At 40.0% G+C, this 23,131-nt stretch overlaps 2 protein-coding genes across 2 annotated transcripts in view; one reads left to right on the top strand and one right to left on the bottom strand.

Annotated features, from left to right (window-relative positions):
- Nucleotides 1-23,131, bottom strand: part of LOC306654886 (uncharacterized protein C15orf39) — a 381,506-nt gene that overhangs the window by 93,781 nt on the left and 264,594 nt on the right. The gene's annotated exons all lie outside the window — the stretch shown is intronic.
- Nucleotides 4,897-23,131, top strand: part of PTPN9 (protein tyrosine phosphatase non-receptor type 9) — a 97,944-nt gene continuing 79,709 nt past the window's right edge. The window contains exon 1 of the mRNA XM_079128877.1: nucleotides 4,897-5,656. Coding sequence (XP_078985003.1) covers nucleotides 5,594-5,656 — 63 coding nt within the window. The 5' untranslated portion in view covers nucleotides 4,897-5,593. The remainder of the gene's footprint in view (nucleotides 5,657-23,131) is intronic.

Genomic DNA, 23,131 nt, shown 5'->3' with positions numbered 1-23,131 from the left:
AAGCTAGCTCATATTTTACTTAAAAAAAAAAAAATTAAAGAATGATCCCCTAGAGTGTTGGGTAATGGAGGAAATGTAATCTACTTGGGATAAAAATTGTTACCTTCCTTATAGTTAGCCTAGTGATTATTGATTTGGCTTACAATCAAGGGAAAAAAGGAAAAGATGTTTTATCTTAGATGGTTATTAGCAGTATGATTTTATTTACTCTATGCCCGTTTGTCTGTTAGAAAAACCACAATAAGAATTTTTTGTGTAGACTGGGAGTAAAACTCAGCAATAGAGCATTTGCCTGGCATGCATGAGGCCCCAGTTCAATCCCCAGGATGGCAAAAAAAAAAAAAAAAAAAAAGTCTTTTATAGCCAAAGCATTTTTGTAGCACAAATACATGTTGTTTTCACAGAGAGTAGATATTTTAAAGCAATGTTGGAGAGGAACTTTGGATTTTAGAAATGGTTTTTGAGAAAAGCTTATAAAATTTTAATCACAACTTTGGAAATATCTCTATTTTTAGATCTGAACAAATATAATAGAAGCTTCAGTTAAGGTGGTCCTCTTCCTTAATTTAGTCATTAACACAGTTATTAAAAGCTTGCGTACAGTGCCTAGGCTCTAGGCACTGGGAGTTCAGTGCCTCTACTAAACTTACTTGTTAGTAGAGCATAGAGCAGGAAATACCAGGCCAGTGAGCCCCATACAGTGTCACATGCCTGTAATCCCAGTGACTCAGGAGGCTGATGCAGGAGGATTAAAAGTTAGAGGCCAGCCTCAGTAATTTAGTGAGAACCTGCCTCAGAATAAAAAAATAAAACAGGGGCTGGGGTTGTTTCAGTGGTAGAGCACTTTGCCTAGTGTGGGGCACTGAGTTTGATCCTCAGCACCACATAAAAAATAAACAAAGTTTAAAAAATAAAAAAGGGTGGGGATATAGCTCAGTGGTATAGCACTTGGGTTTAATCCTGAGTACCACTGGGGGCTGCAGGGACACTAGGCCAATGAACATAGAAATAAGTGCATAATTACAAATTGTAAGTAGCTCTGATAAATGAGAGGGTGAAATGAGAGTAATTCAGTTTAGGGAGTAATCAAGGAAGATTTTGTTGGGAAGTGAATTTGGAGCTGAAATCTTAAGAATAAGTTAAACTTCCTCAAAAAACTTGGAATGGACCCACCATTTGATCCAGCTATCCAACTCCTTGGTTTATACCCAAAGGACTTAATATCAGCATACTACAGTGACACAGCCACATCAGTGTTCATAGGTGCTCAATTCATAAAAGCTAGATTGTAGAATCAACCTAGATGAATGGATAAAGAACCCGTGATATATATACACAATAGAATATTAACAATAAAGAATAATAAAATTATGGCATTTGCTGGTAAAGGAATGGAGTAGGAGAACATCATGCTAAGTGAAATAAGCCAAATCCAAAAAACGAAAGGCCAAATGTTTTCTCTAAGTGGATGATGATACATAATGAGGGGGGAATGGCGTGGGGTGGTAAGAGAAGAATGGAGGAACTTTGAATTGTGTAGAGGGAAATGGGGTGGGAGTGGATGGGGGAAGGAAAGATAGTGAACTGAGACAGACATCATTACCCTATGTACATGTATGATTACACGAATGGTGTGAATCTACATTGTGTACAACCACAGAAATGAAAAGTTGTACCCCATTTGTGTACAATGAACCAAAATGCAGTCTGTAAAAATAAAAAGGGGAAAAAATAAGTTAAACTTGGTGGAAGTGGAGAGGATAAGATGTCTAGATAGAGAGCTGAGATTTATGAGTTTTTTTAAGTATTTTTAGTTGTAGATGGACACAGTACCTTTATTTTTATGTAGTTCTGAAAAATCAAACCCATGCTTCACAAGTGCTCGGCACGTGCCCTACTGCTGGACCCCAATCCCAGCCATGAAATATATGTTTTAAAAGCAAAAACCACAAAAGCACAAACCCTAACACTCCTCTCCAAGGGTTCCATCTTTTTTATTTTCTGTCATATTTCAGTTCATGTTAAATTCTTTTTTAAACTTGGGATTGAACTCTAAGGATATCACTGAGCTACATCCCCAGCCCTTTTTATTTTGAGGCAGGACCTTACTAAGTTGTCCATGCTGGCCTTGAACTTGGATCTTCCTGCCTCAGCCTCCCTAGTCGCTGGGATTACAGCACCACCATACCTGATTTATATTAGTTTAATATAAATGTGACTTTGTTACATATCCTCAGCCCTATCCCACCCTTCCCTTTCAGGCCATATAGCCAAGCACCCACACTCTCAAGGAGGCTGTCAAGAACATATGGATCTTTTTTATATATTTATTGTAAGAGATCATAATTTCACTTATCACTTATCATACTATTATGGTAAGATTATATGTATAAATGTCATTTAGAACAATAGCCAGGGAAAGTGTAGTAAGGACACAATAAATGTCAACTTATTCTAGTATACTATCATTTTTTAATTGAGTTTCATTTCTAGTCTCTAAGATTTGACTGAGCAGGATGGCAGTACCATACTTGAGTTTGTTGATTAAAACCAGTAGTTAAAGGCAAGCTTCTTTAACTACTCTGCTTCTTCTAAGATTTAAGTCTGAGAGGATAATCATCAAGCCAGCCCGCTGCCTTGCAATTAATTTTGTTACCGATGTTTCTAGTCATAAGCTTCTAAACATTATCCCTGTTAAGATTGTGATATTCAGCAATTCTGGAGAACTCTTCCTTTATACAACATACAACTGCACCCTGCCCTCCCCGCCACAACGGTGCTTCTGAAAACACTGCCGAGTTCTCTCTCAGCTCATTTAATTAGACCTCTTTCTTTATTCTCCTTATGAGATCACTGGACTAGGAATTAGATTGCCTGGGTTCAACTTGTAGTTCAATACCAATTAATGTGTCCTGTGATTCTGGATAAATTACTGAGCCCTGGTGTCCTGAAGATCACTGGGCAAAAAAGTGTAAAAAGTGGATTTAGAGATTTTATCCTCTCCTGTCTCGGACCTGTGGTTTATACTACTCAGAACCTACCATTTCTTTTCTTTTCTTTCTTTTTTTTTTGAGTGGTTGGATTCCTGGGATTGAACCCTGGGGTGCTTAACCACTGAGCTACATCCTCAGCCCTTTTTTTTTAAAAGACAGGGTCTCATTGTGTTGCTTATGGCCTAAGTTGCTGAAGTTGGTCTTGAACTTGAGATCCTCCAGCCTCAGCTTCCCTATTCACTAGGATTACAGGCATGTGCCACCACCACGACTGGCAATGAATGTACTATTTTTTGATCTGTGTGTTGTTACATGTGTTCAATTATGAAAATTTATCAAGCTTTACAATTACATTTACACTTTTTAAAAAATATTTTTTTAGATGTTGATCAGACCTAATTTTATTCATTTATTTATATGTGATGTTGAGAATCGAACCCAGTGCCTCACACATGCTGGCAAGTGCTCTACCACTGAGCAACAACCCCAGCCCACATACTTTTATACTTCAATAAAAAGTGAATCAAACAAAATGATCAGAAGACCATATAGGGAAACAGTCTCCTTTTCACTTCTGCTCCCATCTCCCAGATCCCCTCTTACGAGAAAACCTGTTACCTTTCTTATGAATTTGCAAATGAATATGCTGTCCTTTTTACAAGTGACAACATATTATGCACATTATTTGCTTTTTTATGTTATGATTCATTATTCCCGTGTCCTTCCATATGGAAGAGACCACTGTCATGTTCATTGTTGTAACTGCATTGCATAGCCCAGTGTCTGGCATATAAATATACCTGTTAACTAAACAGACTGTCTTCCAGATGGGTGTTTGGTTGCAATACCCAAACTAGTTTCTGTCTGGAGTGATGAGTTCAACTTAAGAGTTAGCCTTATTGGTGCAAAGAAGAAAATAACCTAGCTGAGATAGGAAGAAATCCAAACACCAGGGCTTTCTTCTGATTTTCACCAAGAGCACCCTGAAATTGCTTCTGCACTGTGGCAGAAATGAGGTGAAGCTAGGGGTTGCTTTTAAACTCCAGGGGCGCTGAGCTGGAGTCCCAGCTACTTAGAGTCTAGCAGCCTGGCCTAATCAACTGAGCAAGTTCCAATATGGTAAAAGTTCTAGGACAACCATCAGAACTCAGCACCTTCCTATGTTGTCTTAAGACCCTTTCTTTGGGTCTCTCTGGGCGGGCCCCAGAGACTTTTTTGGGGGACCAGCTGTGGCACTCTCTTGTTCTTTGGGTCCCTTTTGGAATCTATGGTTTGGAATGATACAAAAACAACAGAACCAGCCTTGCCTTCCCTGTGCTCCCTACTCCCCCAAACTAACACTACCCTTTATTCTGGATCCTGTGAAATCCCCAGGCTCTTTGCTGTACTTACCCAAGTGAAAAATCAAAGGTTTGCGAAGACTGCATGATTCCTGAATGAGGTTCAAAACCGGATGTCTTTTTTTTTTTTTTTTTTTTTTTGCGGGGGGGGGCGGGTGAAGGATTAAAATTAGCTACACTTGTGATGAATTACAGGATACAGGCAACAAGGAGAGAGTGCGCACGTGCGAGATGGGGCCGCAATTAACTGAGTCTGCTCCTTGCATCTGGGCATCCTGGACCTCGCAGGCAATCTTTACCAGGGCCTTTCAGTCTCCGTATGACATGGAAACAAATGAGGTGGTAGCGGCAAGCCAGCCCCAGGAGAGGTGCCCGTCAGTAGAGAGTATTCCAACGAATCTATCCTCTTCCTCCTCCACGGCGTTTAACCTCATAAATTCACCCTTTCTTCCTTCTCCTCCCGCGGCGGAGTCGCCTTCCGCCCCCCGCAGCCCCTCCCTGCGCGGCTCAACGCGGCCTCCCCTCCGCCTCGGGGCTCCTCTCTGTCTCCCCCTCCCGGACGGCTTCCTGGCTCGGCCGGGCCCTCCTCGCCGCTTGTTTGTGAATGAGACGCTCAGTTGCTCAATGGAGCCGTGGGGGGCTCGGGCGGCCGCGGCGCGGCCGCAGCGCTGGCCTTGAGCCGCGAGGGGGGCGCGTTTCCCTCGCTCCCGCCTCCTTCCCCTCCCTCTCGCTGCCGCGGCTTTTGAGGAACCGGGCTGAGAGGCCGCTGCGCAGGTCGCAGGGCCCGCATCCCAGAGGACGCCCTGACTGGGCGCCGGCACGTTCTGGAGGAGCTGGAGCGCCGCGGAGAAGCAGTTTGCAGAACAGGCCGGCGGCCTTCGGGAAATTTCCGCTGCGATCCTTCGCGCTCGGCTTTAAAAGTTGTCGATGACATATTTCATTTTTTAATGCCGAGCGGCTATTAGCTCCTCGCCTGCATTCCCCTTCCCCCCGCCCAGGAGAGGAGGGGTAGTGTGAGGAAAGAGCAAAGAAATAAAAGAGGATTTCCTCCCAGAAGAGAGCGACAGTCGGAGAGCTTTTTCTTAAGGGAGCAGAGGCTGCGTTTGCAGCCGCCGCGGGCGCCGGGCCGCGCCGGCCCCACCATGCGTGAGCCGGCTTCGGGCTGCTGAGGCTCCGGGACGCGGAAGCGGAGGTCGAGCGCGCGGGGCTCTCCTGCTCCCGGTCCGCTCCTGTCCGTGGGGCGGCGGCGGCGGCGGCGGAATGGAGCCTGCGACCGCGCCCCGGCCCGACATGGCGCCGGAGCTGACCCCGGAGGAGGAGCAGGTAAGCGGGTCCGCGGCCGCAGCGGTGGGTGTGTCCGAGCCCCCGAGGCCTAGGTCGGCGTTGCCTCCAGAGGCCGCGCTCTCCGCCGCCCAGGGCCAGCTGCGCCCTGCTCCCACGCGGGGCCTCCCCCACAGGCGACCGCGCCCGGGGCGGTCATTCCTCAAACCCCGGGCGCATTGGACTCCCTGCGCCTGCTCCTTGCCTCTTCTGTCCTGAGGTTTCTGTGGCTCGTATAGCCCCCCCGCATTCTGATGGTAATTGAAGTTCCCCGAACTGGGAGGCCCCTCCACCCGCATGTTTGCAGAACATATCTGCCTCTGGTCCTTCTATCCTCTTCAAATGTTTTGCTTCTTTTCCGTGAGGGTTTGGTTCTTCAGGGCAGGAAAAGTCCATTTTTCGGGGTAGGGTTTTCATGGGCTTGACTCCTTTTCAAACAAGAGGAGTGATGACACTGTGTACATAGGTGCCCCAGATTTTCAGATGAGCCCCTCAGGAGGCTCAGACGGCCATGGCAGGCCTATTTGGATAGACTCTGAAAGATGCAGCCCGTTTCATGGTCTTGACCTCCTATTCTGCTCTCCTAGCCTGGGCGCATCCCCTCGCCCCTTCTTCCCTACCCCCACCTCAGCTGACTGTCTTCACCTTTCTAAAGCTTACATTGAGCTCCATTGTCCTTAAAGCTTATGACCTTCAGTTCCCAGAAGGAAGTGGTTTGCGGTATCATTTGGGGGCTTGGGTATGGGAAGAGCCCAGCGGGCCACCCCTCCCCCATTCTATCTTTGGAGATTTGGACCACTCCTAAGGAAAATGGAAAGTCTGCTAGCTGAGATTGGGGAAACCCCAAAGGGTTTCGCTGTCTCTTGGCATTGCTCATGCCCAGACTTAGCTGTGCGCAAATATAACCATAGTCTGGTTCTATATTAAAAAAAAAAAAAAAAAAAAAAAGAAGAAGAAAATAAATGAAAAAAGGTGATCCATGCTGGTAACTCATTTCAAGGTCTCCAGCCTTTGTTCCCAAGGCCCACATATGCTAGCATAGTCTGTAGTGTGAAGACGATTTGGTTTTACAAACTATTATTGGTTAATGGGCTTATTCAAGACCTGATTTTTTAAAGAGTCCTTGACGTTTCTCCTCCTTCATGGAGATGACGTTTTTCATATTTGGCCTCAGACTATGGTCTTGCCTTTTGATGTCTTGAGATAAAATCAGCATTGGAGGAAAATAAATTTTATTTTCTACAAGCAGTGGTAATCTTCTGGTAACTGCAGTTGGGTGTTGCTAAAATGCTAGTCAGGCTCTAGTAGAAGCAGGTGACCAAGCCTATCCTGCCAGAATTAGGGAAATACTAAAAACTGGGGAAGTACTAAAGTATAATGTGTTAGGTTGATTTTAAAGGGGCAAATCTTTCATTTTATTTTCAGTCAGATTTGAAATTTCTAAAGACGTAAGACATCAGGCCTACTATGGTGACCCACATCTACAATCCCAGGTACTTGGGAGACTGAAGCAGGAGGATCACAAGTTCTAAGTTTCATGCAATTTAAACTGTCTCAAAATAAAAAGAAATAGAGATGTAGCTCAGTGGGAGAGCAGTACCCATTACCATTAAAAAAGCAATCCCCAGTACCATTAAAAAAAGAAAGACTTTCAGTACTCTATGAAAGTGGTATTAGATGGTAAATTAAAAAATTCAATCTGAGGAAAGTAAATATTAAATTGTTTTTTCTTAATTACATCTTTTTTTTTTTCCTTCCTCAAAATGCCAAATTTTCTACAGGTATTTCAAAATATTGAAACAGACATAAAAGCATTGTTCTAATTATAATACCTGAAATTCACATATTTTAGTTTAATATTTCATAAGAGTACTCTTTGTTTTCATTTGGTACTGTGGATTGAACCCAGGAGTGCTTTCCCACTGAGCCACATCCTAGTCCTTTTTATTTTTTATTTTAAGACAGAGTCTTGCCAAGTTATGTAGGCTGTCCTTGAACTTGCTATCCATCTGCCTCAATCTCTTGAGTTGCTGGAATTACAGGCATGTCCCGTGGCTCCCCACTTTACCTTGATCTTGATCTCAATTAGGTTAGGTCCCTGTTCCTGGCTCTCATTTACTTGTCCTTCAGATCATTTATCACAAGTTTATACTTACTTGTGTGATTTCACGACTATACACACCAGGAGGGTTGGTACTTTTTGCTTTTTTTCACCAGCATAGGCAGGTTGCTTATACATAATAATTGGCACTTACTGGACATTCTGGAGATATTTGTGGAATGAATAAAAGGGTAGTTCTGGTTTGTATACAGGCAGCAGCATCTCCTTTTAGAGTGGCTTATAAAAATAAGAACATTGCTGATTTTATTATTTATTTATTTTGGTGGTACTGGGGATTGAACCCAGGGACTTTTGCTAGACAAATGCTCTATCACTGAGCTATATCCTCATCCCTTTTAAAATTTTGAGATAGGATCTGTTTAGTTCCCCAAGCTGGCCTTGCATTTGTGATCTTTCTGTCTTAGACTCCTGCGATACTATTCACTTTCATATGTATTTTTTCTTCTACATTATTAGGGATTAAACCCAGGGGCAGTTCAGTATTACTGAACTACACCCCCAGCTATTTTTTTATTTTGAGATAATGTCTCACTAAGTTGCCAGGGCTGTCCTTAAATTTGTGATTCTCTTGCCTCAGCTTCCTGAGTCTCTGGGATATTGGCATGTGCTACTGCACCTGACTTAATGTGTATTTTGATACACTTTTTGAAAGTCATTATTACTTATCCTGTTTCCTGTATATGCATATGTTGCTAAAAATCCTCATTCGTAATTTTGGTATTTCTTACCTTCATTTTTTTCAGTTCCTCCATAATTAGAGTCTCCAGTGGAACTTTTTTTTTTTTTTGGGGGGAGGGTATTGAACTCAGGGGCACTGGACCACTGAGCCACATCCCCAGCCCTGTTTTGTGTTTTATTTAGAGACAGAGTGTCACTGAGTTGCTTAGTGCCTTGCTTTTGCTGAGGTTGACTATGACCTTGTGATCCTCCTGCCTCAGCTTCCCTAGCCACTGGGATTACAGGCATTTGCCACTTCACTTGGCTGCCACAATTGGATTATAATAAAAAATATGATTTGCCTTTAAGGAGATTGTATGTATAATGACAGAATAATAACAGTAACTTCCCTGAGCTCCTGCTTTAACTCAGGCTTTGTATAGGGCATTTCATGTACAATTAATCCTCCCACCGAGGTTGGAATTAAATGCCCTATTCCTTCTTTTTTGGGGGGTGTAGGTACTGGAGATTTAACCAAGGGGTGCTTTACCACTGAGCCATTTGCCCAACCCTTTTTTATTTTCTAAGTTACTTGGAGCCTCCCTAAGTTGCTAAGGCTGACTTGAACATGTGATTCTCCTGTCTCAGCCTCCAAGCCACTGGGATTACAGGCATGCATGTGCAAACAAGAAAATTCAAACTGAGAGAAGGAAAGCCCAACATCACATAGCTAGCAAGTGTGGACCCCTGATTTTCACCCAGGTCTGGATTATTCTACATACACTGCCAATGTTTCCTCTATCATATTACATTATTTTCCATGAAGCAATTAGCCTGTTTACTCAGATGCCTAAGTGGGTATATAATAGCTAATTTTGTGGATTTTGATATTGATGTGTGTGTTTGGTTTCAGTAGTACTTCTTAAATGTGACTTAAAGGATGCAGAGGAAAAGATTTGGAAAATCTTTACTCAGAACTATATTGCTGGGGTTGGTTTGTGGCTCAGTGGTAGAATGCTTGCATAGCACATGTGAGGTTCTGGGTTCGACCCGTAGCACCACATAAAAATAAATAAAGGTATTGGGTCAATCTGCAACTAAAAAAACAACAACAAAAAACATCGCTAACAGAAACATACTTAAAACTCTGTGCAAGAAATTGTGGTGAAGCCAAGTGCAGTGATGCATACTTATAATTCCTCCAACTCAGGAGACTGAGTCAGGAGGATAGAAAGTAGGAGGCCAGGACTCCTACTAAGTGGTAGCTTGTGTGCCTGGCACACATGGGGCCCTGGGTTTGATCCTCAGCACCACATAAAAATAAAATAAAGGTATTAAGTCCACTTACAACTTAAAAAAAAAAAAAAAAAAAAGAAGATAGGAAGCCAACCTCAGCAATTTAGTAAGATCCTCAGCAACTTTGTGAGACCCCGTCTCAAAACAAAAAAATGGGGCTGGGAATGTAGCTCAGTGGTAGAGTGCCTCTGGGTCCCACTCCCAGAACCAAAAAAAAAAGTGATGAAATTACTCTTGGAAAATAATTTGTTCCTTAAGAAAGAGTTGGCAGTTCCCCTTTTGAGGTGTGGCCACAATCACAATAAAATTTTATTTTCTTTGTAGCTTCTTTTTTTTTATTTTGGTACAAGAGAAGTAATTATTTTCGGAGACAAATACAGAATGTTATCTTTCTAAAAGAAAAAAAATCAAGGTGCTTTTGTGTCACTAATACATTTCTTTTTGATATATTCATATGTATATGTAAAAGCCTTTCTTAATGGTCTAGCAGTTTGGCAATGTGAAGGATAATCTTTGCATATCACTGCTAACCTTTATTCTCAATGCTGTTTTATTTTTTGATATACTGGAGATTGAACCTGGGGCCTCCTAGGCAAGTGCTCTACCATTGAAGCTCATCTGTAGCCCATAACTTAGGTGACACTGTTTTTTAATTATATTTTAATTATATTTTTAATTATATTTTTGGTTCTGGGGATGAATCCCAGGGCCTTGTGCATAGTAGGCAAGTGATCTACCACTGAGTTATACCTCCAGTTCCTTTCTAAAGAGAATTCTTAGAGTTCATAGTGATTTAGAATTTATAGCATTGTAACAAGTAATAAGAAAATGAATGTAGAGACTTAGTCTAATGGTTACATATTAAATACTGAGTAAAGTTAGTTACTATTATATTATTTTTTGGTGATACTGGGGATTGCGCTATACCCCTTGCCCCTCTCTTTCTCTCTCATCTCTAACTCTCTCTCTATCTCTATCTATCATCTATTTTTGAGACAGGGTCTCCCTAAATTCTCCAGGCTGCCCTCAAACTTGAAATCCTCTCGTCACTGGGAATATAGAGGCATGCTGTATAAATTTAACATCTTTATAATGCAGTTTGACAAAGCAGTTTTAAAGCCGTGCTGTGGTTTTACTTTTAGGTATGAATATATTTTGCAGTACTGAGGATGGAACCCAGGGGCACTTTACCACTGAGTTACATCCTCAGCCCCACCTTCTTCCTCCTCCTCCTCTTCTGTTTTTTTTTTTTTTGAGATAGGGTCTTGCTAAATTGCAAAGGCTGGCCTTGAACTTGCCTTAGTCTCCCAAATCACTGGGATTACAAGTGTGCACCCCTGTGCCCTACTAAATTAATATCTTTGTAGTGTAGTTTCGAAAAGCAATTTTAATTCCATGTTGTGGATTTCATTTTGTTTGTGTATGTATTAATTTTAGTACTGGGGATTGAACCCTGGGGTGTTCTAGCACTGAGATATATCCCTTTTTACTTTCTGAGACAGTCTTCTTAATTTATGGATATGCACTACTGTACCTGACTGGTTTTTATTTTTATGATAGAATTTTTAAACTTAAAAACTTAACTGCTGTACAGTGTACTTCAGAGATTTGGTCACTTTCCCAAGGGCAGGGGTTTTGACTTGTTTCTTGTGGCCAAGAACTTCTCTTTTTCTAGTCTTACATGTCTTGTGCTAAATGTCATCTGTCCCCTGGAAGTAACTATATGTCAAAGACCAAATGATTCATAATGTTAAATTGAGTCCTTCGAAGGATGGAAAGGAGCAGAGGGAAAGGTAAAGAATTCTCATTTTCATTACTGCTAGTAATTAATGATAATGTAATTGACAATAGGTAAAATCACATTTGAATCTGAGAATTACTCTTAAAATTTCTGAGTATAGGTCTTAGACTTAGTAATTTTGTGTATAAGGAACCTGAAGGGTTTTTTTCCTGGAACCTGACTTTCTAGAACTTATGAATTGAAAAGTAAAACAGACCCTCCTTGAGAATGGAGCCGAATTATTTTTAGGAGATAAAAGTGAAGACACAGTGTGAATTTGAGTCTTATTTTCTGATTTGGATTATGTTGAGGTACTTCAACTTTGCTAAATAACAAACCCCATTTAATTAATGAATTGTGGTACTGGGGATTGAACCAGGGGAGCAGTCCCTCAAAGCTATATTCCTAGCCCTTTTTTATTTTTTGAGACAGGATCTTGCTCATTTGCTCAGGCTGGCCTTGAGTTTTCCATCCTCCTGCCTCAGTCTCTTCAGTCTCTGGGATTATAGAAGTGCACCACTGAACCTGGTTTAAGCCCTATTTTAGAGTAGAGTGGTCCATTGCGGTGCCAGGATTAGAAATCATAGCTCCTAACTTGGATTATCTGTTCACAGACAACCCTCAGTGCAATTTTAGTCATTTTATCTCCAGCTCTTTCTGTTCTTTCCATCTTACTTTGCTATCTCAGATAATTGGGGGTACTTCCTTTTTTCGAATCAATTATTATAACAGTTTAGACTGTATTTCTCAATGTTGGAGAATCTAGAATCAGCAATTTATTTTTATTTATTTATTTTTTTGGGTAGTACTGGGAATTGAACCCAGGAATACCCTACCACTGGGCTATATCCCAGTCCTCTTTAAAATTTTTTATTTTTTTGAGACAAGGTCTTCCTAAATTGCCGAGACTGACCTTAAATTTAGACTCCTCCTGAATCAGCTTCACAGGTCTCTGGAATTACAAGCATGTGTACCACACATGGCTAGCACTTTCAGATTTGATTTTGAAGAAACCTCCTAACCTAATCGGTGGGTTGGGGCATAGCTCAGTGGCATAGCTCTTGCCTAGCTAGCATGAGTGAGACTTTAGGTTCCAGCACTGTAAAAAGAAAAAAAGGAAAAAAAAATGACATAAGATTTTTTTGGGGGAGGAGGGGGTGAGTACTGGGGATTGAACCCAGCCACTAGATTTTTTTGGGGGGGGGGGTACTGAGCTATCTCCCCAGCCCTAGATTTTTTTTTAATTAAAATTTTTTATTGGGCTGGGGCATGACTGAGTGGCAGAGCGCTTGTGTAGCAAGTGTGAGGCCTTGGGTTCCATCCTTATCACCGCATATAAATAAATAAAATTTTAAAAAGATTCATTGACAACTAGAAAAAAATATTTAAGACAGTTTTTTTTTATTGTACTTGCCTTGCATACACAAGGCCCTGGGTTCAATCCCCAGCACCACACACACATACAAAATTATTGATGCATTATAATTATTCATGATAATAGGATTCTTTGTGACATATTTGTATATGCACATATTTTGGTAATTTTTGTACCCTAGTACCTTCCTTTTCCCTCACTTTCTCCCTCCCCTTGGTCTCCTTCTACTTTACTGGTTTCTCTTCTAATTTCATATCACTCTTGTTTTCCTTTTTTCTTTATCTTCCACATGAGCATTAGAGTCTTATGTGGTGATAGGGGCCAGGGATGGGAGGCTAAGGCTGAGAAGCTCCATAACCCATGGGAAGCATTATTTGTTTGGCATGATTGGTTATTTCCTTTATTTTTTGAATTGATTATTTCCTCTGTCCAGATTATAAAATTATGAGACCAAAACAATAGACATGAGGTGACTTTCTTTAGTTTCTGTAATATATACCAGTTTCCTTTGAAATATTAAGCCCATTGAAAACATAAACATACAGTTCTTTTTCAGGTTCAGGGGCTGGGGGTGTATTTCAGTGGTGGAATGTATGCTTAGCATGAATGAGGACTTGGATTTGATCTGCAAAACAAACAAAAAAAGGGTAAGATTATGGAATTACTCTGAAACAAGAATTAATTCCCAGAACTGATGAGTAGGTTCTAGGCAAAGCATTCTACCATTGAGCCTGATGGGCAGGTTCTAAAGAGCTTCCGCAGTGACTTTAGGACCAATGTGTATGGGAACGTTAATCTGTTAATTACTTGTTCCTTGCTTAAACATCTAGCTAATCTATTTTTTTTTCCTCCTCCTTCCTGTATTTGGGGATTGAACCTAGTGATTCTCTACCATTGAGCTACATCCCCAGCCCTTTTTAAAAAAATATCTTTTATTTTGAGATAGTGTTAACCTCGAACTTGTGATCCTCCTGCCACAGCCTCCTAAATTGCCTGGGATTGTAGGCATATACCACTTGGCCCTCAGACCTGGTCCCTTTTTCAAACAAACAAATTTACAAGTGAAACCTAGGCCTTTTGGTATGTGATGGCCATGAGTCTTAAGTAGACTTCAGGAATCTCCAGCTACCTATATAGCTAGAGGCATTTAATTAAATCTGTCTTTTCTTCTTTCCTTAAGGAGCTTTTGTTAGGTCTGCTTAAATTAAATAAAATCCTCACAGTTACAATATTTTCAATAAATAATAATAGAAATAGTATTCTCGCTCTCTATTCTACAGGAAACATTTTTTATTTTCAAAAATAAGGGAAAAAATAATCTAGGCTTTGAAGCATTGAAATAAAAGATTTCAGGATAGCCTAGGGATTCTCACAGTCACTGGACTTATTGGTATAGTGCTTTCCTGGTATGTGGAAGGCTATGGGGTTTGATCTTTAGAGATACAAAAAAAGAAAAAGAAACAAAAAAGAATTTTGACAGTTATCATGTATGTAATGTACATAGAAGATAGTAATGAGGCTACCTGTAGCTCATTTTATTCTGCTAATACTTTTTGCACCATCCAATGATTCATTATTTTCTTTCTTTTTAGAGATAGTTTAGGGTACAAGTTATCTTTAAGCACATTGGTGTCCGTGGTGTTCCTTTAGCTTCTTTTGCTGCTGTTTCTTTTCAGAGAAAGCATTTATTTATTTATTTATTCATTCACTTATTTATTTATGTCATCTTGGGGATTGAACTCAGGACTTTGTGCATGCTAAGGAAGTGCTCTACCCTGAGCTAAGATTCCCAGACCCAGATAAGACTTGAAAAGGTCAGCTGATGATCTAGTTTGTATCATCTTCCATATCTTATTAAACAGCCTTTGTGGGGGAAAAATTCTTATCCTATTATTTATCTCAGTGGTTCCCAACTAGAGATACCTTTGGTTATCTCCCCTGGGGAGGGGTTGGTGGGGGTAGGTGAGCAACTGGTATCTAGTGGGTAGAAGTCAGGAATGCTGTTAAATTTCCTCCAAAGCTGTGTGACAGTTCCCAGCAACAAAGAATTCTGGCTTAAAATATTAGTAGTGTCAGGGTTCAGAAACCATGGTTTATCTCTGAAGAATTTTGTAGTTAGGAGCAGTTCCTACTTTTAGCTGCGTATGGTGATGCGTGCCTGTAAGCCCAGTGACTCAGGAAACTGAGACAGGAGGGTTGCAAGTTCAAGGCCCACCTCAGCACTTTAGTGAGGCCCTAAGTAACTTAATGTGATCCCGTCTCAAAAAAGAAAAAAAAGCACTGAGGATGTAGCTCAGTGGTAAAATTCCTACTTTAAAGTTAAAGATGGTTCTTTGCTTAACATATTTAGTATTTATACAAATATTTATCTGCAGGGCTGGGGATGAAGCTTAGTGGTAGAATGCTTGCTAAACTCTGGATCCCCAGAACCACAAAATAAAATAAAAACAGCTGGGTGCAGTGATAAAGGCCTGTAATCCCAGCTGCTGGTGCTGTTGCGGGGAGCTGAGGTAGGAGGATCTAGGTTCATAGCCTATTGGGGCAAATTAGTGAAACCGTGTCTTAAAATAAAATATATAAAGGGCTGGGGACATGGCTCAGTGGTAGAGCACTTGCCTAGCATGTGGGAGGCCTTGGTGTTCTGTACCTAGTACTTGGGGGAAAAATGTGTCCCCAAGTACTGGTTTCAGGTATTCATATCACATACTGAAAAACTCTAAAGGGGTGCTTAACCCCTGAGCAACACCCCTAGAACTTTTAGTTTTTATTTTAAAACAGGGTCTTGCTAAGTTGTCTAGGGCCTCGCTAAATTGCTCCAACTGGCTTTGAATTTGCAATCTTCCTGCCTCAGTCTCCTGAGTTGCTGAGATTATAGGTGTGTGCTGCCGTGACTGACTTTTCCTTTTTGTGGTACTAGGGATCAAACCTATGGGTGCTGTACCACTAAACCACACCCTCAGTCCTTTTTAAATTTTTTATGTTGAGACAGGGCCTTGCTAAATTGACCAGTCTGGTCTCAAACTTGGAATCCTCCTGTCTCCTGAGTTGCTGGAATTACAGGCATGTGCTATGAAACCTGACTTTAGGCTTCATATTGATATTTGGCTGTACCTTGCAGGATGTAAGTCCTGCTCTTTTTTTTTTTTTTTTTTTGTATGAGGGATTGAACCGAGGGTTGCTTTACCACTGAACTATATCCCCAGCCTTTTCAATTTTTTATTTTAAGACTAGGTCTCACTAAGTTTAGTTACCCAGGCTGTCTTGAACTTGTGATTCTCCTTCCTCAGCCTCCTCAGTAGTTGGGATTACAAGCTTGCAAAGGCTTACTCTTTGCCTTTATAAAAACAGTTGGGCTGGCGGCAGTGGCACATGCTTGTAATCCCAGTGGTTTGGGAGGCTGAGGCAGGAGGATCACAAGTTCAAAACCAGCCTCAGCAGCTTAGTGAGGCTGTAAGAAACTAAACAAGACCCTGTCTCAGAATGGAAAAATAAAAAGGACTGGCAATGTGGCTCAGTAGTTAAGCTACCCTGGGTCCAATCCCTGGTACCAAAAACAAACTAAAACAAACAAACCAGTTGGGCTGGTGGGGTAGCTCAGTGGTAGAGCATAGAGCATATTTTTAGCATCCTTGAGGGGGTGGGTTTGATTCCAAGCACCACAAAAACAAAAATACACACTAAAACTACCAGTCTTTAGTCTTCTATATTTCTATATGTAGAATCTTTCAAATATTATGGTTTAGCATAATGGGAAAATGTATATGGTATACTTATCTATCAATATCTGGGATGAGATTATTGCTTCTTACATTGTTTTTACTGCGTCTTTATTTAATCTAGAAGATTTTCAGTTCTTGTCAAGTCTAAAAAGTTGAGTAAGCAAATACTTTCTGTAATTTCCAAAATGTTTTCTTAGAATCATAGAGAAAGAGGATACTGAAAGAGAGACTTAATACCTTGAACATGATTACAATAAAAGTTTTATTTGGAAATGTCCATTTGCCTCACTGAAACTATCTCTTCTATGTCTTGAAAAATCCCCAAAATGAAGAGAAAATGGTCTTTTTGACTAGGTTGGAGAATTAAAAGTGATGTAGATAGCAAGATTAAAATGTATAGGATTAACTGGGCACTGGGTGCATGCCTGTAATTCCAGTAACTTCAGGAGGCTGAGTCATAGATTGCAAGTTCAAGGCCAGCCTGGGCAATTTACCAAGCCCCTGTCTCAAAATAAAAAAAAAGGAGTCTGGTGGGGTATGGCTCAGAGGTAGCGCTCCCATAGATTTCCTAGCACTACCATTAAAAAAAAAAATCACAGGAGTTTCCAGTATACTTTTGTTTTCAAAAATTAAAACTTTCTAACTGGATGTGGCACATATCTGTAATCCCTGCAACCCAGGGAGATTGCAAGTTTGAGGCCAACTCAGCAAATTAATAAGACCCTGTCTCAAAATTTTACAAGAAGAGCTGGATATGATGGTGCACGCCTAAAATTCTAGCCTCTTGGAGGTTGAGGCAGCAGCATCACAAGTTTGAGGCTGGCCTCAGCAATTTAGTGAGACCCTGTCTCCAAAAAAAAAAAAAAAAAAGAAAAGAAAAAAGACAACTAGGTATGTAGCTCAGTGGTAAAGTGCACCTGGATTTCCCCAGTACTAAAAAAATTAAAGATTTTTTTTTTTAAAGTTGGGGACTAGTAGGGATGTAGTTCAGTGACAAAGCATCTCTAGGTTCAATTGCCATTATCAGAACAAAAGAATAAAAAAGTAAACCTCTCTACATTAGAATTCTAAATGTTTTAGAAAAACCATTTGATATTTCTGGGACTGAAATACCAGAAAAAGGTTTGTTATTGGGTAAAACTCAGTATTATTATGGAATTAAGTTATCAGAGATATTTTTACAAATTGAAGAGGTAGGGATATAGCTCAGTGGTAGAGCACTTGCCTTACATGTGCAAGGTCCTGGGGTCAATTTCTAGTACCACCCAAAGCATCATATTCTTTCAAGTTTTAAAATACTAGCCTTGGATATGATTTTGCAAGAAAATTAGAATCAACTGGAAACTTGGGTTTTAAATGAAACTACTAAACTGTCTGAACTTGGAAACTTCCCAGAACTTCCCACATTAAAACTTGTGATAATAATCATGGCTAAGCACTACCTACTAAAATGGCTATCATTAAAAACAAAAACAAACCAAAATGGAAAACAGTAAGTTGTTGGTATTATTGGTGGGAATGTAAAATGGGGCCTCTTCTATGGAAATCAGTTTGGTGGTTTCTTAAAAGATTAACCATCAAGCTATGAAATGACCTAGAAATCACATTCTAAATACATACCCAAATGAATTGAAGGCAGGGCCTGTAAGAGATACTTATATCCTAGCATTATAATCAGAAGCCAAGAAATGGAAACAACCCAAGTGTTCATCAACTGATGAACGGATAGACAAAATGTGGTATGCACACAATGAAATATTATTTAGCTTTAAAAAGAAATTAAATTTTGATGTATGTATCTATGGATGAACCTTGAAAACTGATTAGTGAAATAAGCCAGGCACAGGAGACAAGTGTTCTATGATTCCACTTTTATGAGGCTCTATAGTAGAAAAATTCGTATGAATAGAAAGAAGAAAGCCAGGGGCTGGGGGAAGATGTTAAGGGAGGGTTATTGTTTAATGGGAGTAGAATTTTTGTTGGCGATGATGCAGAGTTTTGAGTATAGATAATGGTAATGGTAACAAGACAGCGTGAATGTTTTTAATGCTATTGAATTGTACACTTACAAGTAGTAAAAATGATAAATATTGTTATGTAGATTTTACCACAATTTAAAAAATGGCTGAATGCTGTGTTAAGTGCTTTATATGTCTTAATTCATTTAATGAGTAATGAGGCTAATGAACCAAAGGAAAGGAAAGCAGATTTAGTGAGATCCTGTCTCAGAATCAAAAACAAAAAGGTCTGGGTATATGTGGCTCCGTGGTAAAGTCCCCCTGGGTTAAGTCTCCAGTGCCCCCCGCCCAAAAAAAAGTTTGAAAACTAGTGATCCAGAAAATCCTAGGGCACTGTTGTTGGCCAAAGAATCATTCAGAAGTGCATTTAGACGTTTAGGCCCATTTCAGCAAAGGAAGTTCAGGATATTGGTTCTGGAACTTGGTATAAAGCTAGTCTGATCTGGATAAAATCAGTCCAATTTCCAGGAAACATTTTGTTCAGAAGTGTACAGTCCCTGGGAAAGAAACAGTAAGGTAAAGTTTTCAAAGACTAGAGTTTGTCATGATTTCTCTTATCCATCCAGAGAAAGAGTAGCGTCATTATCCACTTGAGAAATAGAAATGGAACCAGGATGTCTACATGGTTGAAAAGAAGACATTGAGACACCTGATTTTCACTGCAGGTAGTGTTCCCTGGAGACATGCTTTGCTTCCAAGTGTACTGAATGAAATAGACACTGGTTGTTATTTTCAGCCAGGAAGACCTGCCAACTTTGACAAGGCTTTCCATGGGAAAGCTCATGTTACTCTAGTGTCAGTTGCCTTGAGAATCTGTTCCTAGGAGTTATGGGATTTTACTACTGAGTCCTGCCAAGGAGCTGAACCCAGTTCTAATTGGAATTGAAAATGGAGTACCTTAAATGTAATGTGTGAGGACATTTCAGACTGTTGGCAGCTTTTCCAAGCTTCATTCTTTGTAGGTTTGCAAATGGTCTTTTAGGTGATCACTTGGTATGACCTTGTGAGCATTGTAGGTTTGTTTATCTGTGGGCATTCTTGGATTTGGAAGTATCGATTCAGTACTTTTAAAATGACTAAGGTCTAAGATAAGCTTCTGAAATGATTTGCCTTGCCTAACTGCAGTCCTCTGGCCAGCTGTGTCTCTTTGAGATCATAATAGAGCTGTGGTGCAAGGAGATGTTCAGGAATAGTTCTACTTTCTTGAGTATGTGACTCAGAATTATTAGGATTCAGTTACCTAGGGCATAGGGTTGGGGCTTAATTTCAGGTAGAAAGTATGGGGACAATTAGACTTGGTGTAGATTAGCAACAAGTCTTAATTTGCAGGCCACAAATAGATTAGCAGCAAGTTTGACATACTGGCTCTTAGAATGTTGGACTAGATGTCATCAAATCACTTCTGTCAGAGCCATTTGAGACTTCAAGTTTATAGCAAAATTGAATCTGAGAGAGGTGCGCGCGCGCGCGCGTGTGTGTGTGTGTGTGTGTGTGTGTGTATCGTGTTAGGATGTATGAAGGTGAATATGTTAATGGGAGATCAAGATGGAAGCACTCATCAAATAGGTTCAGTTGGGTGGAGTAGAGGGACTGTAAAACCAGGAAGAAGGGGCTAATTACTCTATTTTCAGAATTCTACCCATTCTGGTTTTATACTGGTCTGATTCTAATTTGCCAGTGACTTAGAAGTTTAGCACTCAAAACTGGGGATGTATCTCAGTGGTAAAACATTTTCATAGCATGTGTAAGTCCCTTGGTTTGATCTGCAGCATCAAAAAACAAATAAATATAGTTTTTTTTTGCATTTATTCTTCTTAAATATCATTTCATTAGATGTAATGTGCACCACAATTATTAAACTTTATGTTCCAAGCCCTTTACAAATGCTGTTTCCTTCCCTGCCACAAAAATTTTGTGGGGTGTTATTTCTATTTTGTAGATGTGGATGTTAAGACTCAAGTTAATTTGCTTCGATTCTAAACAGTAAGTAAAGAACCTGGTATTCAAATGCTTGTCTGTCTGACTCCAAACTTGTTGCCATGGCTGGAGTGTAGTCCAGTGGTAGAATACTTGCTTGCCATCTGAGAGGCCCTGGGTATGGGCCCTAGTGCCACCAAAACAAAACACCATGTTGCTTTTTTTTTTTTTTTAAATTATTATTATTTTTTAAAATTTATTTTTATTATAAACAAATGGGATACATGTTGTTTCTGTTTGTACATGGAGTAACAGCATACCATTTGCATATTCATATATTTACATAAAGTAATGATGTTTGATTCATTTCGTTATTTTTTTCCTTCCCCCCACCCCTCCCACCTCTCTTTTCCCTCTATATAGTCCCTCCTTCCTCCATTGTTGCCCCCCTCCCACCCCCCATTATGTGTCATCAGCTGCTTATCAGTGAGATCATTCGTCCTTTGGTTTTTGAGATTGGCGTATCTCACTTAACCATGTTGCTTTTATATATCATTCTGTGGCCCATTGCTCCATCCAGTTTGAAACTTTTGGATCTGTGTTCTCATTTACATATATTTGTTCTTTATTTGTAGAAATCTTTTCTCTTAAATATTTTTTAGTTGTAGGTGGACACCTTTATTTTTATTTATTTTTATGTGGTGCTGAGGATCAAACCCAGCACCTCACATGCTCTAGGTGAGCGCTCTACCACCAAGTCGTAACCCCAGCTCCTGTTCTTTTAGTTAAAAGAACTAAAAGAATAATTTGTTCATCATAACCTACTACCCTTATCTGAGTCTTTTATGGAACCAATTTTTTTTTTTTTTTTGGTACCAAGGACGCTTAACCCCTGAGCCACATTCCTATCCCTTTTTATTTTTTTGAGACAGAGTCTCAAAAATTGCTTAAGGCCTCACTAAGTTGCTGAGGCTGATTTTTGAGCTTGTGATTCTGTTGCCTTAGCATCCTGAGTTGCTGGGATTATAGGCGTGCCACAGCACCTGGCGTTTATGGAACTAATTCTGATTTGCCAGTGACTCTCTTAAAATTTAGCACTCAGATCTTAAGAGGGTATTGCAACTCTGATAGATCTCCTTGTTTTGAACACCAGGCTTCTGTTATATGCTTATTGCCATCACTGGCAATGGAACTGCAACACAGATGGTTGCCGAGTAAATTTATGTAGAGAGCAGTGGGACTAGAGTCAGACCTGGTTTTGGACTCTAGTTGTATCATCATAAAACAGTGTGATTCTGCAAAGTCTGCAACTTCTCTGGGCTTCCATTTTCTCATACTTAAAATGTCTTAATATCTACAAATATGTCTGTTGGAAAGGTTGAAAAAAAATGTGGATATAAAGTACTTGACTCATGGATCAGCACTCTGTAGGCACTCAAATTTTAGTCTATTTGTTTCTCTCCTTTCAGGGTATTCCTTTAACACTCTTTTCCCCACCTTGTTCCTGTTTTTTTTTTTTTTTTTTTTTTTTTTAAGGTTGTGTTTGGCTGGTTTGGGTGTGATTATTTATTGTCTCCAGCAGGGCTATCATATGCCCCACTGTGGCAGCACATTTGGTCAGAGAAAGTAGTAGTTAAGAACTGTATCTCAGCTGGGTGCCTGGGTTTAATCCCCTGTACTGCATAAAAGAAAAAAAAGCTATACTACAAAATTCTCTATGATTATTGTGAATTGCTTAACCTCTCTGCCTCAGTTTCATCTTCTGTAAAACATGGGTAATAATAGCACCTACCGTAAAGGGTTGTCATACGAATGAAATGTTATTTTAAGTAAAGTCCTTAGAATAGTGCCTGGCAGTGCTATTTTAATCCTTTCTACTACATGTTGAGCTTCTCTAATCTGAAATTCCAAAATCTGAGATGCTCAGACTAGGGATGCTTAACACGTATTCCAAAATCTAAAAAACTCTGAAATCTGAAGCTATTCTTGTTTCAGTTAAGGACTATTCAACCTGTATTAGTGTCTATAAAATACATATAATACATAATAATGCCTACTTTGTAGGATTATTATATGGATTAAATGAGATAAAATATGTCAACTGCTTCATAATTTTTTTGTATGAAAGTTACATTTTTCAATATTGGATGTTATCTGTTGTACCTTGAGTATATTTTTGAGAATATGCAATTGTGAGCCTTCTAAAAGGCTACACAAAATATGGACCGCTTCACAAATTTGTGTATATGTGCTGCCAGAGCAAGCACCAGTGTTTTTTATTTTAAATAGATTTTAGTTGTAGATGGACACAAATCTTTCTATTTTTTTTTTTAATGTGGTTCTGAGGATCGAACTCTGTGCTTCACACATGCGAGGCAAGCACTCTACCACTGAGCCCCAGCCCCAGCCCAACTGCTTCACGGTTTGCCTGGCAAATAATACACACACACACACACACACACACACACACACACACACATATACATATATATACAAACACAAAACTTCTGGATTAATAGAAGGAAATTTTACTGCCTACAAGGATATGGAACACTTTTTTTTAAATTTATTTTTATTATAAGCAAATGGGATAC

The sequence above is a fragment of the Sciurus vulgaris genome, assembly GCF_902686455.1.
Source record: "Sciurus vulgaris genome assembly, chromosome: 2".
Taxonomy (NCBI): Eukaryota; Metazoa; Chordata; class Mammalia; order Rodentia; family Sciuridae; genus Sciurus; species Sciurus vulgaris.
This window is presented reverse-complemented; position numbering and strand designations above follow the sequence as displayed.